This window comes from Marmota monax, unplaced genomic scaffold, assembly GCF_021218885.2.
Source record: "Marmota monax isolate L192 unplaced genomic scaffold, Marmota_monax_Labrador192_F-V1.1 WCK01_AAM20220418_F8-fsc00040, whole genome shotgun sequence".
In the NCBI taxonomy this organism is placed as follows: Eukaryota; Metazoa; Chordata; class Mammalia; order Rodentia; family Sciuridae; genus Marmota; species Marmota monax.
The window spans coordinates 12547022-12562986 of NW_026692782.1; the positions used below are offsets into that span (position 1 = coordinate 12547022).

General features: G+C 44.7%; 1 protein-coding gene across 1 annotated transcript; it reads right to left on the reverse strand.

The window, feature by feature from the left end:
- Positions 1–7306: 7306 nt before the first annotated feature.
- On the reverse strand, positions 7307–11307 carry Nkx3-1 (NK3 homeobox 1). Its single transcript, XM_046447860.2, has 2 exons — positions 10995–11307; positions 7307–10142 (listed from the first exon to the last, which is right to left on the reverse strand). Exons 1-2 carry the CDS (start codon positions 11305–11307, stop codon positions 9724–9726), a joined length of 732 nt encoding a protein of 243 aa, XP_046303816.1. The 3' UTR covers positions 7307–9723.
- Positions 11308–15965: the final 4658 nt, after the last annotated feature.

Here is a 15965-nt window from a genome sequence, read left to right on the forward strand (position 1 = left end):
AGAGAAGAATGTAATAGCTTAGAATATACGACTAAGCAATAAGACAATCAAAATTATTTGGCTTATAGGCAGGACTAAACTCAAATGATATTTAGCAATAGAAATGTATTTATTTTTCTTCTCAAGCTCCAGCCTTCTTTTGTGTATGTGTGTGTTGGGGGGAGGTGGGGGTGTTCATGCACGCTTCACCCTGATCCATTTTCTGTCTCTACTGAAATCAATAAACTTACTCATATCAGGGATAAATTATTCATTATACTTAGTTCATTACTTCTCCCAGGAATATTCAACTGGAGAGGAATTCTTAAGATTCAAGAATGAATCTCTATGGATGGTATTTCAGATATCAGTCATCAAATATCAATCAATCAATCAAAAAGTCTCCTTTTTTTCCCTTTACACAATGGTTTCCCTTAGGAGTCAGAGACAGGACCTATAGGAATGATTTGATTCCATTTACCACCTAAAGGATTAATTTCCTCATTTAACAAAGAAGTAGCTGAAACTCAGGTGAGCTGGGATGATTTGCTCCCATCTCACAATTAGCAGGTGTTAGCCCAGTCAGAGCCCGATACTTCTCTTTTGAATGGTAGGACCGGAGGGCTGGCAAGGATCTTGGAGTTGAACCATGCACCTCCACCTTCTTCTGACCTCTTTACCAAAGAGTTGTCAGTTTCGAGGAATCTTCCCCATGGCAGAGAACCCGCATCAGAACCCTCCCAATTATGATGCTTAGAACTGAGCCTAGTACTTCTGGTGCAGCCTGGATTCGTTCATTTGTTTGTTTATTCATAATTCACCAGACACAGAGCTGCTCAGTGCCCAACTTCTGTCTGCTCAGTGCAGAGGAAGGAGGGGCTGCTTAGCTCTGCTGCTCAGGACATCATACCCTTCTGGTTGCTGCCCAAGGTCAAATCAGATCTGGGTATTAGGATTCATGATTAATTGTGTCTTCTGAGTCCTTTCTCTCGGCCTCCTGGAGTAAACGGCACCTTGTTCTCCAACACGGCTGCTTCTCTGTGTGTGAAGTGTCCTATCTGTGCAAACCCATCCTGCTCCTCTGGGATGTGTGCCTGAACAGGATCTTATAAAAACTATTTGGGTTGTAATGTGAACACCTTTCCTCAGATCCTGGTCCAGCTTTTGTTCCTTCCTGAAGCCAAAGTTGACATGCCCCCAGTCTGTCTCTCTAATAAAACTTAATTTCCAGGATATTGAGCCATCTCTCCACTCAGGGGTCAATCGGAAGCCATTGAGGGGAGTCGTGAGCTCACGTGCACACAAGGATGCCTCCACAGCCCCTGGGAAACCATCTATCCAGAGTTCTTCCCCTTGAAACTCGTCGTTCCTCCTCTCCCTCTCTCTCTCTCCTTTGTTCTTCCTTTGCAGGTGAACTATCTCCCAAGAAACATCACGACCCTGTGACCGAGAACTCAACTGAGATCCAGGCCTGAAAAGCATTTCTGGAGTCAGGATTCTGGAGCTACAAGGGTGCAGAACTCTGAACTCTACACTACTGCTGTCTTTAATGCGTCTTCCTTGCCAGTGCCACTAGCTCTCACTCCATTCCCTCTCTCTCTCTCTCTCTCTCTCTCTCTCTCTCTCTCTTTTTTTCCTGTTTAAAAACTCTTGGGACCGGGCTTGTGGCTCAGTGGTGGAATTCTTGCCTAGCATGCACGAGGCACTGGGTTGGATCCTCAGCACCACATAAAAATAACTAAACAAAACAAAAAAAAACTCCTTCCAATCCTGGCATGGTGGTGCATGTTCGTAATCCCAGTGACTCGGGAGGCTGAGGCAGGGGGATGGCAGTCCAAGGCCAGCCTCAGTAATGTAGTGAGGCTCTAAGCAATTTAGCAAGACACTGTCTCAAAATAAAAAAATTTAAAAAGGCTGGGGATGTGGCTTAGGGGTGAAGCACCCCTGGGTTCCATCCCCAGTAACATAAATAAATAAACAACTCCTTCCACCAGAATTTCTCGATGCAATTTGCATATTTACGTAGGATCTTGTCTATTCATTTAGCAGATAAGGAAAATGAAAAACCCAGAGTGGTTTTAATTTGCAGGAATCACACTGAGGACCCTGGAACCTTGTCCAATCTTCCATCCTTAATTCACCCTGCCAGTTTGTGCATTTCACTAAAGGGCAACCGGAGAGAATTCTGCAGGCTCTGGAAGTGTCTCACTTCTCTAGTGCAATTCAAAAGTCTGTCCTACTGATGTCTCCATTATTTGTTATGTTATCGCAGGAAGGAGATGTAGGCAGTCTAGCCAGAGCTCTGCTAAAGCTAAATAAGTACCTTGCCTGCATCTTTACCCATGGCAATCCTTGGAATACATGCCACACTCACCACTGTCCATCTTGGCAAGACATGAGAACCTGCAGGAATGGCCTTTGGTGCTTTGGATCTTCCTCAGAGCGGGAAATACCATGAAAGACCTAAGTAGTAGCAAGTTCCCAGCATGGAGTGGGGGAGAGATTCCAAACTTTTCCATGAGAGAATCCCATCCCTTCCTGCCCCCGGGTTCCTGCTGTGACATTCCTCTCCATGGAAGAACTGGGCAGAGGGAACTCCCTTCCATCACCCCATTTCCAAATATTGGTTGGGTCACATGGAAGCTTTTCGGTCATTGGAGTTCTAATGCCAACTCTGAATTTACTGCATGCAAATTTTAGTCAAAAACCTTGTTGCCACAAGGCTTATTCTTTCCCCTCCTTGAATGACTTCCACTCTTATCCATCGCTTCACCCAAGTTTAAAAAAAAAAAAAAGTTTAATATAGCGATTTGGCAGAAGGAAGTGTAAATGTTATGTCAGCGGTAAGACACCATTTAATCCTGACGGATGGTTTGTCAGGGAAGCGTGACGCTAGCCGACAGACGTTAAATAGCACCAGCTGTTCCTAGCGATGCGCAAACAGGACTCTGTGGTTCCAGGCAGGTGAATATCTTCGGCAACTCTAGGATGCCATTTTATTTCCTTTCTTCGTGGGACAGAATATATTGCCAGCCCTGGGGGGTACGGGTTGGAGATGGGTAGTGATTGCTTCTGGATTACCAGGTAAGCAGAACACCTATGCAGGTTGGGTTCCGTAAGCATTGAGTGAGGGATTTGCTGGGATAGGCTGGGTTTTCCCCGATTACAGAGGGCCTTTTGGTGGTGTCAGAAATTCCAAAAAGGGGATGCTTGGGAAGAAAGTAAGAAACGATCGGAAGAGCAAACCAAAGGAGGGGGATGATGGGAAATTCCCAATGCCTCTCTTCCTGGCTGGCACCTCCAGGTGACTCTCTCCTGTCCTGACACCATTGAGGCTGAGATACTAAGGAGGACAACCCCTTGTAAAGAGGCTTAGTGAGTGAATTGCAACCTTGGACATTAGCATTAAAAAATACTGATGTTGGGCTGGGGTTGTGGCTCAGCGGTAGAGCGCTCACCTACCACATGCTAGGCCCTGGGTTCGATCCTCAGCACCACATAAACATATATAAGTAAAATAAAGGTATTGTATCCAACAACAACTAAAAAAATTAAATATTAAAAAAATATATATGCTGATGTCTGAGATTCCCAAGATCTTCATCCAAGGAAATGTTAATGTGTTAAAGTAGACTCAGGGTCATCTTGCAGGTGCTCCTGAGAATGTGGGCACTACTGGTATTTGAGACTAAATGCTGCTGGAATTTCACCTTTAAGAAAGCAAAATCAACATTTTTTTTGTTATTGTTGTTTTTTTCTCCCATGCATCACCACACATTCTAGGCTTTTAAAAAATATATCATGGTTTTTGTCTATATATATATATAACAAAGTACCTGTGGCTGGGTATTTTTATTTTGTCTTATGGTTTTGAAGGCCTAAGAGTATGGCACCAATCTTGGCTGCTGGTGAGGGACTCATGGTAGATGGTATCGCATCGCATGGGAGGAGCACATGTAAGATGTCACATGGCAAAACAGAAAGGAAGAGACTAGGGAGGGGCGGGGCTTGCTCTTCAATAACAACCCGTGAGACACATTAATTGAGTCATGAGAGGGAAGCCCCCGAGACTTAATGACTTCTACCAGGTCCCACTTTTTAATGGCTCCACCACCGTGACACTGCAACACAAGGAAACAGATTTCTAGCACGCTAGCCTTTGGGGGACAAACCTCTTCCAAATGACAGCAGTCATTCCAGTGAGAAAATGGGACTAGTCCCTGTCACTCTTTTCTCTGTCCCCCATCGCCTCTGGTATGGGCTCTCCTGTGACTGAACAGGCTGGCAACTGGAGACTGCCCCATTAAAGGAGGCTACGTCTCTGTCCTAAACCCAAATCTGACCCAGTGACTCTCAGGAAATAAGTCCAGGCCACATCTGGAGGCCCTGAAGAGGTGAGGGAAGGACACTCATGCAAGCTGGGATTCTTTCGCTCTCCCTGCAGACTTAGAGCTGCCTTTTCACAGGCTGCTCTGCCTGGGAAAGTCTGCAGGGAGGCCAAGTCCACGGTTAAACTAGGAGCCCTTCGTGTTCCAGGACTCTCGTTCCTGCCCTTTCTCTTGAGCAGTAAATAACTCAGCTTTGAAAAACATGCCTTGGTGACACGTTCATGATGGCCAAGGGAACGGCAGAGCCTGGATGCCTGAGAGTAGAGCTCAGAGCTCCAGCCCTGGTCTCACTGGCTCACACAGATTTCCTCAGTGCAGAAAATGGTGGTGACCATGGCCCCGAGGGCCACCAAGGAAGGGGTCCTATGTCTTATAGTGGTGTCCACCAAGTCCCCCTGAACAGAGTGGACATAATCCCACCAGCTGGTGGCAATACTGGTGCAAAGACTTGTCACTGTATTCCTTGATGGCCACAGCCCTACACCCAAAGAAACTGCAATTCCCAAGTTTCCTTCCACTTTCAAGAGGCAGTTAATGCTGGAATTAAATGCCCATCTCACTTCTCTCGGTGTGGGACATCTTGGTTTTGCAGCTTCAAGTACTGGGTGAGGCCTCAGTCACAGCTGTGTTATTGGTCGATTATGCCCTCTCCTCAAACCTGCCTTCCTCACGGCCTTCCAGGTGTGTTTCTCTCAAAAAGGTTTTGCATGCCGCTCTTCATCACATGGTCTATTTCCAGGACACCTAAGTTATGTGACTTTCTCTTCTTGGTCACTGTTCCCTCTGAGGGCAGTTTCAAGATGCATGATATTAACATCATCCTAGAAAAATGATTTGCTAAAATTACACTAAGATTTAATCTCACTCTGGTTAGAATGGCAGTCATGAAGAACACAAATAATAATAAATTCTGGTAAGAATGTAGGGGAGGGAAGTATACTTACACACCATTGGTGAGAATGTGAATTAGTACAAACGCTATGGGAAATCAGACTGGAGGTTTCTCAAAAGACTAGAAACGGATCCACCATAAGACCCAGCTATACTGTTCCTCAGTATTTCTCCCAAAAAAATTAAAGTCAGAATACTGTTGTGCTACCTGCATACCTATTTATAGACTTAATAGTCAGGTTATGAAACCAGACTAAGTGTCCACCAACAGATAACTGGATAAAGAAAATGTGGGGGGCTGGGGATGTGGCTCAAGCGGTAGCGTGCTCGCCTGGTGTGCCTGCGGCCCGGGTTCAATCCTCAGCGCCACATACAAACAAAGATGTTGTGTCCGCCAAAAACTAAAATAAATAAATAAATATTTAAAAAAAAAAAAAAAAAAAAAAAAAAGAAAATGTGGTATATATACACACCGGAGTTTGTTATAAAGCACAAAAAAATTATGTCATTGCAGGAAAAGTGGATGGAACTGGAGAACATCGTGCCAAATGAAATAAGCCAGACTCCGAAGTCAGGGGTCATGTGTTTTCTTTCATATGTAGAAATTAGAGAGAAAAGGTTGGGCCCTTCATGAAAATAGAAGGGAGACCAGAGGGGATAAAGGAGGGGAGGGAAGGGGACAGTACGAAGCGGGTGGGGGACAAATTAGACCAAATTATGCTGTGTGCAGATACAAATACATCACATTGGAGCCTGCTGTTGTGTATAATTATAATTTACCAATAAAAATATTTTTTAAAAGGAAAATGATTTGCTTCGTGGTTAGAAGAAAAACATTTTTGTTAGGTGTAAATCCCTGACATTTACTTCCCCTCTGATGGCTATCGGCTTGCTAAGGAGGCCTGGGGAAAACCGGCAGGACCAGAAGTGACAAAACTCTGGCTCTAGAGACTTACAGGGGAAGTCACTGAAAGGCAGACTGAAAAGCAGTTCTAAAGTGCAGGGACATGGGACATGCCAAGGGGAGCTGCTGAAAGGAGCCGGGTCTGAGATTAGAAGAGATAGCAGGGAAAGTTGGAAAGGGGACAGAAAAGAAGAGGCAGAGAGGACTACTTGAAAGATAAGATACTTTTGTTTAATTTCCTGGATTAGTTGCTTTTAAATGGTTTACCAGAAAGGAAAAAAAAACTGCTCTGTTAATTTACTGCAGGAGCTTTGTAATTGGAGAGCTAATGGCCTTCCAGGGGAAGGGAGGAAGGCAGGATGGCTGTAGATTTGTGCAGAGTTAACGCTCAGAGGTGAGCATGCTACAAGAAGCCCCACCTGTGTGTACAATGTACTTAAGGGATTAGAGCATACTTTGAAATTATGATATGTTTTACCTAAAGTAAGCACCTCACTTTTTAAGCTTCTATTTCCTTGAAGGAGGAGGGAAGAAAACCATCCATTCTCCCAGGTAATCAGGTGCATAAGACTTTCTGCTTGTGGGATTTAATAAAGTTTAGTGCAGGGGGATGAAGGGTGTGTTATTAATCTTTTAGCATGATAAAACTTATTGTCAACACTTGTGATTCCGATTCAAAGGTCTGGCTTGCAAGAGGTCCATCAGCTCTGGTTACAGGTGAAATTTTTAGGAAGACTCAGGAGTGAGAGGGCCAGGGAAGCTGTAGTATGAGGGGTGAGGGGAGATGAAAAAAGACTTTTTAAAGCAGAATTGCTGTGGTCTCCATGTTTCCTTCAGGGTCTTCCGGAAATGCAAGTAAATACTTGATGGTCTTTATTTAAATATAAAGTGTCCTGGAGCTGAAGTGGGGTGATTATTAAAGACAGAAACTTCATCTCCCTTTCCTCTGTTTACCAGGAAGGGAGGCAGGGCCCGTTTGTAAATGAATAATGCTCGTCCACTACCGACTAAGCTGCTGTTTTGGATGATTTTGTAGCAAAAGGTTTGTCAGCAAGGCAGAGGGCCAGAGGATATGGTAACCAGAAATACCTACATTAAACAGCATGCAGTTTTTAGGGGACTGAGACTCATACACAGATATGTCTAATAAAGACATAGAGACTTTATTTTTAAAACACTCATGTTGCAAAAAAAATACATAGAAAAATAAAGTTCAACTGGGGTACTTTACTAAACTTCAAGTCACAGACCTTTATGTTACATATTGAAGCAGTGTTCGTGAACTAATTTATTAAACAGGATAGAAACAGACTGTCCTTGTCACCCGTCAGGCTCAGAAACTATTTCTTCAAATATTTTTCTACCAGTTCAGGTGTGGGTGAATGACTAGTTCCAGTGGGGATTGATAAACAAAATAATTTGAAACAAACTTTCTTTTTGCAACACAATACACATCACAGGTAAATGTTTAATCCTCGTAGAACTGCAGGTTGAAAGAATTCAGAGAGGGAAGAAAGAGTACGGAGTGGAGAAGCAGCACTAAATGCTTAAGAGACTGTCCAAAGCAGACAGCAATTGGGGCTCCTCTGCATTTGGAGCCATCTAGTAGTACTGTGGAGGAGGGGGGGGCGGCAGCACATGGCACTGGACATTTCAACTTGGAGCACAAGCCTTGGAAAAATGGGATGAAACTGGCTAACTTTCTATCAACTCACTTTAGGAGTTTGGCCACCAACAGTAAACTGGCCCTTTTAATAGGAGGAAATTGAAACGTTTCTCACTGCACAGAATTAAGTAGTGGGAGCAAGAGACTTCCCAGCCTCAGGGTACCTCATGGGCAATGTTTTTGGGTTATTCCCCCCGAATGGCTCCTCTAGTACAACAGAAACAGGAGGGCAGCCAACCTTCTTTTTTGCTTGTTGCTAGTTTTCGCTGAAGTCATTCTGGGGATCTGTTATAGTACTGAGCACAGGTCCTAAGCATGTGGATAGTTTATTTGGTGATGGAAGCCACGACCATGTTGTTTTGAACATGGTTTCCTTTTTCTTAGCCTCTTCCTGCAAAGCATATCAGCTCCTTCTCCTGGTCAATGGATGGGGCTACCTACAGCCCAGGTACGTTTCTTCCCTGCTCTCTCTGGGAGCCCTTCATTTCTACTGGACGGACCCTTCAATGATATTGGACCCTGGGCACTACATTCTTGTTTCCATACAAAAATGCATTAGCCCTCACCTTCTCTGCCTACAGGGATTTCCAAAGAGGGTCAGACTCTGAAGTGTAACAACGGAGCCACAGTGTCCTATAAATGTAGCAGTGACCTTCTCAAGCTGTCAGGTCTTTAAATAGGATTTGGGATTTAATGCTGTATATTTTTAAAGGAAATAAATAGGCATTGCTACTTTAGAAAATGTATGTCTTTTGGCTGGCTCAGAATCTGCCCCCCTCCCCCTTTTTTTCCAAGGCTGGGTGTGATAAGAGAAAAAAAAAGACCAGATCTTGGGCTAAATAAGAAAGGCCTATTAGGTGTAGCCAAACTAAAAGCCTGGACTAAAAAGAAGGCCCTTCAGAGGGTAATTGCTTCAGAAAAGAAAAGAAAAAATAAAATAAAATAAAAGGAGGGAAGAAAGGACCTTACCCTAAAAAAAAAAAAAAAAAAAAAAAAAAGGTGTCACCTCTGTTACAATGGAGAACAAATTCTACCCTGAAAACCCCAGGAACCTCTCATTCTAAATTTTCCAGCTAGGGCAGATGGGGTTGGAAGACTCCTGTCCACTTTTTGCCAATAAAACAGGCAACAGGACCCTCCTCAGGCCCCTGCTTGGACACGCGGAGGTTCTTCTGGCACAGTCCCACTCCTTCTGGTCCAGTTCTGTTTATACAGCTTGTCTTAAAAACCACAGCGAGTGCATCTTGTTCCACTCAGGCCACCCTGTAAATACTTAAATTGGCATACTACTGAAAAAAGGAATAAGAAGCTCAGATTTTCACCTCCCCACCCCTGTCCCATGCCAACCTGCCCAGAGCATGAGGGCTTTTCATTGAGGCCTTCCTCACTTTTACAGGAATAGAGAGAAACCTTGGCCATATTCCAAGGCCAATAGGAGTTTTCTGAACCTAAGTTTACTTCGATAGGTGACATCCTCATCTTGGCTGTCTTTCTCTCCTTAGGTTGGCTCTTTCAGAGTTGATATCAATTACCCAGGAGGATGGAGCCACAGCAACAGAATCCTCAGGAGCAAGGCACACAGCTCATCCAAAGTCAAGCAAAGTGCTGGAAACAGCACTTGGTTTTTCTCTTCCTCTCCTCAAACAGTAAGCTAAAAGCAACAGTGATCTATGGCAGGCACTGGGGGAACTATTTAGATAGTGAAATAGTCACTGCCCTGGTCTTTCATTGGCCCACCAGTGAAGAATCTGGGATTTCCACAGAAACCTCCAACAGTTTTGGTCTGCACACCTCCTGGGCCCCAGCCCTTCCTGACCTCAGCCCCTTCAGTTTTCCACAGAGACTCTCCAGGGAAGGCAGTTTCTGATGGCACATAGTTGTCCTCTGAGCTGGCGTTACCAGAGAGCAGGGCTCCAGCTGCCCAGGCAATAAAGGTAGGGGTAGTAAGGGTAGCTGTTATACATGGAGATCAGGGAGGCCCTGGAGAAGCCCCCCTCCTTCAGGACTGGTAAGGAGGAGGGCTTCTCTAAGTCGCCCAGATCTGAAGACAGCTGCTTTCGTTTAGTCTTATAGCGTCTGTTCTGGAACCATATTTTCACTTGGGTCTCAGTGAGCTTGAGGTTCTTGGCCAGGTGAGCCCTTTCGGGGGCAGACAGGTACTTCTGATGGCTGAACTTCCTCTCTAACTCAATGACCTGAGTGTGGGAGAAGGCAGCTCGGGAGCGCTTCTGAGGCTGCTTGGGGGTCTGGGAAAGGCTTGGTAAGGCGCCTGAAGTGTGCTCACAGTCCAAGAGATAAGTCTCAAAGTGACTATCTGGAAAAGAGGAGGATTAGAAGAAAAAAGTTACATGTTAGCACAGAATTCAATCCACCCTTATCTCGTCCCTGAGTGAACAAAACAGCCCACTGTTATCTTGGAAACATTTCACTTTTTTCGCATGATTAAGGAACTCTCTGGAAAGGAGAATGAATAAATTTGTATATTATGTATTAGTTTTCTAATAATCAGCAAGAATCCGAAGTTACAGGCGCTTAGTGGTTGCACTTTCTGCCATATTGTTGAGTACAATTAAATGGGGGATTCTGGATATGTTTGTTAAAGATATGTGGGAGCAGGCAGGCAGGAAAACACCCCAGAAGTAAGACACCAGGTAAAGGGAGACCAAATGGTATCCGGAGTTAGCATCCGGGTGGGCAAGAGAGGGCTTGTGCGATGGGAGAGGCGGCAAGGGCTAATGGCAAGTTCATTCTCGGGCTTTAATCCTCTTTACCCTAAATGAGGCGTTAGGTTGGTGCAGAAGAAGTGATGGGAAAGAAAATGAGTCTACTCTATAAATATTCCAACGGTGTTATTTCTCCTTAAGACCAAAAGGAACAGTCCAAAGTACTGTGTTACGGCCCACGAGACTGAGAAGCAAAGGGACTTCTGCTGATCAAACAATAATATTAATACATTCTTATTAGTTCTAATCGCCAGAGCAGGTGCCACTGACTTTTGCGGGTCAAGCGGTGTCAAAATAGGGCACCACCCTGCACAGGGGCTCAGGTTTTAACCTCGAGGCTCGTCCGTGGCCAGGGGATAGCGAGGACAGTGATGCCGCACCCCAGCATCCCGAGCTCCGGGAGGTCCTCCTGGGACCAGGCCTCCCCGGTCTCGCCGTCTTACCTGGCTCGGACTCCGCCAGCGTCTCGGCCTCCCCCGGAGCGGCGCAGGGCCCGGCGCACAGCGGCTCCGCAGGCGCCCGGGCGCGGCCTCCTTCTCCTCCAGCCTCGGGCTCAGGCTCAGGGTCGCGCCTTGGGTCCGGCCCGGACGGTGGCTGCGGGTGACCGGCTTGGCCGCGGCGCCGCTCGGGGCAGTCCCGCAGGATGTCCTGGATGAGGAAGGAGGTTAGCGGCTTGGACTGCGTGGGCGGCGCGGCCCGCGGACTGCAGCCGGCCGCCTCCGCCTCGCCCGGCCGCGGCTCGGGAGCCCGGAGCATCCCCGCGGCTGGCTGGGGCCCGGCCCACGGCGCTCCACCACTTTCGCTTTCCGCCGCCCCGCGCGCACTTATAGCCCCCGGGGGAGCGCGCCGCGCCGCCTTCCCATTGGCCGCGGGGGCACGGGCCGCGCCGCGGATTGGCTGCCCGGCGCGCCAGGTGACCCGGAGGTGGTGGGGGTCCTTCGCACGGTCGCGCTCCGCTCTTCCCCGATCTCTTCCCCGATCTGTTCCCCGACTCGCCTCCCTCCGCTCCAACCCGTTTCCCAGGCTGGGCGCGAAAACCAAAGCGGTCTCCCTTGCTGCCAGCCACTCGCAGGCGTCTTCCCGGGATAACGATGCCCAAGAGTCACTCCGTTTAGCTCTTACAGACCGTCGCCTTTGCTCACAGGGATAAGGCGGTCAGTCGCGACGACTCTGCTTTACCAATGAGAATCCTGGGTACCCCGTGACGGGGAGGGGTGGGGTGGGGGGATTGGTGGTAAAGCCAGATCTTCTGAATCTCAGGTTCTCCAAGTGGTGTTTTATGACCACTGTGCAGTGCCTGACCTCGGGCTGGATTCCATACCAGACGTTATTTCACAACAGTGAAACAGGAAAGATGACAGTATTATCAGCATTAAATTTACTGAAGTTGAGCTCTGTGCTTTAATTGTATAAGAGAGTATTCTTAGGAAATAAAGCGTGAAGTTGTAGGGACAGAGGCACTCAATGTAACTTGCGCTGGAATGGTTCAGAAACAATGATGTAGATTGATCAATAAATCCAACGTCAGAAAACAAATGGCTTAGAATATCCACAATTGATGAATCTGGATAACTGCATGCTGGTATTCTTTTTAACCAACTTTTATGTGGTTAAACACACTCTTTTTGTGTGTGTTTGTCTTGGTTTAAGTCGCCCTCCATTCAACTGGAATCTTTTCAAAAGGGTACCTTGTGTGTCTGGGAGAAGGGAAGGGGAATAGGTTATTGAGGATCCAACATCCGCCAAACAGAACTATCCTGTGAAACGGGAAGGCCTTAGAAAAACTGAATTTCTTCTTTCATAAATTTTAGGCCTCCTGTCCTTTAAATTTTTGTAAATGTTTCCTTTTGAAGTAGTTATAGATTCACAGGAAATTGCAAAGTAATACCTGCAGTGTTGGCCATAATGGCATCTTAAAAAACAGAAAGTGGACTTTAGTACATTGCTTTTGACTGGATTACAGATTTCATTTTATTTTTGCCATTTAAAAATCTGCATTAATTTGAGTGTGTGTGTGTGTGTGTATGTGTGTGTGTATGTGTGTGTATTTTTCTGTACAATTGTGTTACGGTTTTAGGTTCATGTAATCATCAATCACAATCAAGATAGAGAATTCTTTGCTCACTGCAAAAGAACTCTGCAGTACTGCCTGTTTGTGTCCCTGGCCCCTTATCTCCTGCCCAACCCCTGACAACCACTACCCTGTGCTGCATATCAACAATTTTACCATTCAGAGAATGATGTATAAACCCTACCCTGTAGGGTTTGTAGCCTTTAGAGATTGGCTTTTTTCACAAAACTACAGTACTCCTGAAGTCCACTTTGATTATTGCATGTATTAATGGTTCATTTTTTTTCATTGATGAATGATACTGTGTTGTATGGATCTATTTAACTGTTCTTATCAAAAGACACTAGAGTTGTTTACAGTTTTTTGCTATGATGCACAAAAGTGCTGTGAGCACTCATGCAAATCATTTTTTTGTGGTTTGGGTGGGTGTTCCCCCAAAGGCCCACAGAATGGCACTTCTGGGAGATGCATGGATCTTTAAGAGGTGGGACCTAATTGGGAGGTCCTTATGCCATTGAGGATGTACACTATTTTTATTTTAGCCATTAATAGGTATAGACTGCTATCTTGTTTATTCTAGCTTTAGTTTTGATTTGCACTTGACAAATGGCTAATGATGTTGAACATGTTTTCATATGGTTGGCCTATTTGCCAACCCTCTCTCTTCTATGGCAAAATATCTGTTCAAGTCTTTTGCCCATGTTATCATTGTATTTTCTGAGTTTTAAAAATTTACTATTGAGTTTTTTAAGATTCTTTTTTATACCTTTATTTTATTTATTTAATTTTATGTGGTGCTGAGGATCTACCACTGAACTACAACTCCAGCCCCTACTATTGAGTTTTGATAGTTTTCTATACATTATATAAACAAGCCATTGTTGGATGCGTGGGTTTGACGATATTTGCTCCAATTTGTAGCTGTGTTTTCATCCCCTTAATAGAATTGTTTACAGAGCAAATGTGTTTGGTGAGGTCCAGTTGATTAATTTTTTTTTTATCTTACAGATTGTGATTTTTGTGTCATGCTCAAGACCTTTGCCTAGCCCTAGTACTAAAGAAGGCCTCCTATAATCTCCTCTAATTTCATACTTTACTCTTAAATCTATGCTCCATTCTGAATTAATTTTGTGTATGGTGTGAGGTTTAGAGTGAAGTGGACTCTTTTCATTTTTAAAATTTAGAACTGGTGGTATTTCAAATCTGTGGGGAAATGTGAATAATTTAATAAGCCAGTGCCACTCTATGGAACTTATAACACTATTTGTTATAAGTCCTATTCTTATAACAAAATAAATCCCAGATGACTTAAAGGTGTAAAACAAAATGGCACATTGGGGAAACACCACACTCATCATTTGAGAAACACAAATCAAAACCACATTGACACACCCCTTTCCACCTCTCAAAATGGCAAAGGTTTTATAAAAAATGAATGCTGTCTGGCAGTGGTGGGCCTATGGAAGAATAGCTGCTCATAGCAAGTTTGGTGGAGAGTAAACCAGTTTTGCCTCTTGGATGCCAACTTGACAATGTCTATCAACATTAAAACTAGGCATATCCTTTGACCAGCTATTCCATGCTTAAGAGATTTGCCCCTGAAACTCATGAATGTACCTACTTGGGAGTATCTTCAACTTGGCCTGAGACTAGTTCAAGTTGCAAAATGTATAGAAAATGAAATTATTGTACTAAAAGGTGGCAACAAATTATCTATATGCTATTCTGAATATTTGGAAGAATATATAAATATACATTTCTTTTTTCAATAGAGACGTTGTCTCAGTTCAGTAAGATGAAGATAGGTTGGGAGAAGGAAGGAGAGTGGAACAGGATGCTTATCCTGTACTCATTTCTAATTGCCATAAATTACAAATCCAGAGCTAGAATTGAGCTGGGCCACCTCCTTCCCCATGACCTCCTCAGGTCTCAGATCTCCCTTTAGAATGGGGACACTGTTCATGACACTTGACCTCACTTGCTTTACGTCTCCTCCCCTTCGTGCTTTGCACTTGGTTTATATGACCAGGTCATTTCCTTTATCAGACTACAAGCTTCATGGGAAGGGACTCGGTACACAGCAGACACTTAATAAATGTTTGCTAGCTGAATGTCTTACTAAGAGGCATCTCACTGACTAGCAGAATTATCCATATGTTACCACAGGGTCCCAAGGCAAGTCACAGAGGAAGACAGGTGGCCCTGTCTCCTTGCTGTGTTTATGCAGCTTAAGCTGGATGCAAATGACCAAGGGTCATCAGGAGGATACACAGTGCTGTGGAGGCAGAATAACAACCCCTCAAAGATGCCCACTCCCTAACCCCCAGAATCAGCGAGTATGTTCTGCAGATGGCAAGGGATAGTTCAGGTTTCAGTTGTAATTAAAGTTGCTCACGAGCTGACCTTGAGGTGGGAAGATTGTTCTGGATTATTTAGGTGGCCAGAGATCCAGAGTGAGAGGAACTGGTATCTGAGGAAATCTTGGGAATGGCATGTGAGAAAGACTCAGCTGGCCACGGCTAGCTTCGAGGCTCAACGGAAGCCATGAGCCGAGGACTGCAGGTGGCCCCTAGGAGCAGGAAAAGGAACGATTGATTCCCTGTGGGTCTCCAGGAGGAATTCCGCTCTGCCTGCACTCCACATTAGCCCAAAGGGGCACAGTTTGAACTTCTGACCTCCAAAACTGTAGGGTAATGGATTTGTGTTATTTAAAACCACCATTTTTTGTGATAATTTGTCACAGTAGCTTTAAGAAGCTAATATAGTGGCCTAATAAAAGTAGCAGAGTGATGAGGGAGAACCAACCAGTTCTGCATTGATTGCACAAATGGGAACCTTGGGTCCTTTTTTTTAAGTTATTTTTTATTAAATTTTATTTTATTTTTTACACAACGGAGCACAACTTTTCATTTCTCTGGTTGTACTTGATGTAGAATCACACCATTCATGCAATCATACCAGTACATAGGGTCATAATTTCGTCTCATTGCACCATCTCCCCCCACACTTCCTTCTCTCCCCTTCCCCCATACAAAATTTCTCCATTTTTCCTTGCCGCCCCACCCCCCATTATGGATCAGCATCCACTTATCAGATAAAACATTTGGCTCTTGGTTTTTTGGGATTGGCTTACTTTGCTTAGCATGATAGTCTGCAACTCCATCCATTTACCTGTAAATGTTGGGTCCTTTTTTTTTTAAAGTTGAATTTTACATTTAGACGCATGATCCCATCTCTTCTCTAAAACTGTCTCCTTTGTATATTTCCTTCCAGACTTTCACCATATTAATTGTTGGAGAAGTGCAATATGGTATGCTTATCTTTTTCTGAACTTCACATTATA

What these genes read in the sequence shown, in the direction of transcription:
- Nkx3-1 (XM_046447860.2), bottom strand. Translation starts at nt 11,307, where the DNA reads ATGCTCCGGGCTCCCGAGCCGCGGCCGGGCGAGGCGGAGGCGGCCGGC. An exon ending in GCTGGCGGAGTCCGAGCCAG is followed by an intron (nt 10,143 to 10,994) that starts GTAAGACGGCGA and finishes CCTCTTTTCCAG; the next exon opens with ATAGTCACTTTGAGACTTAT.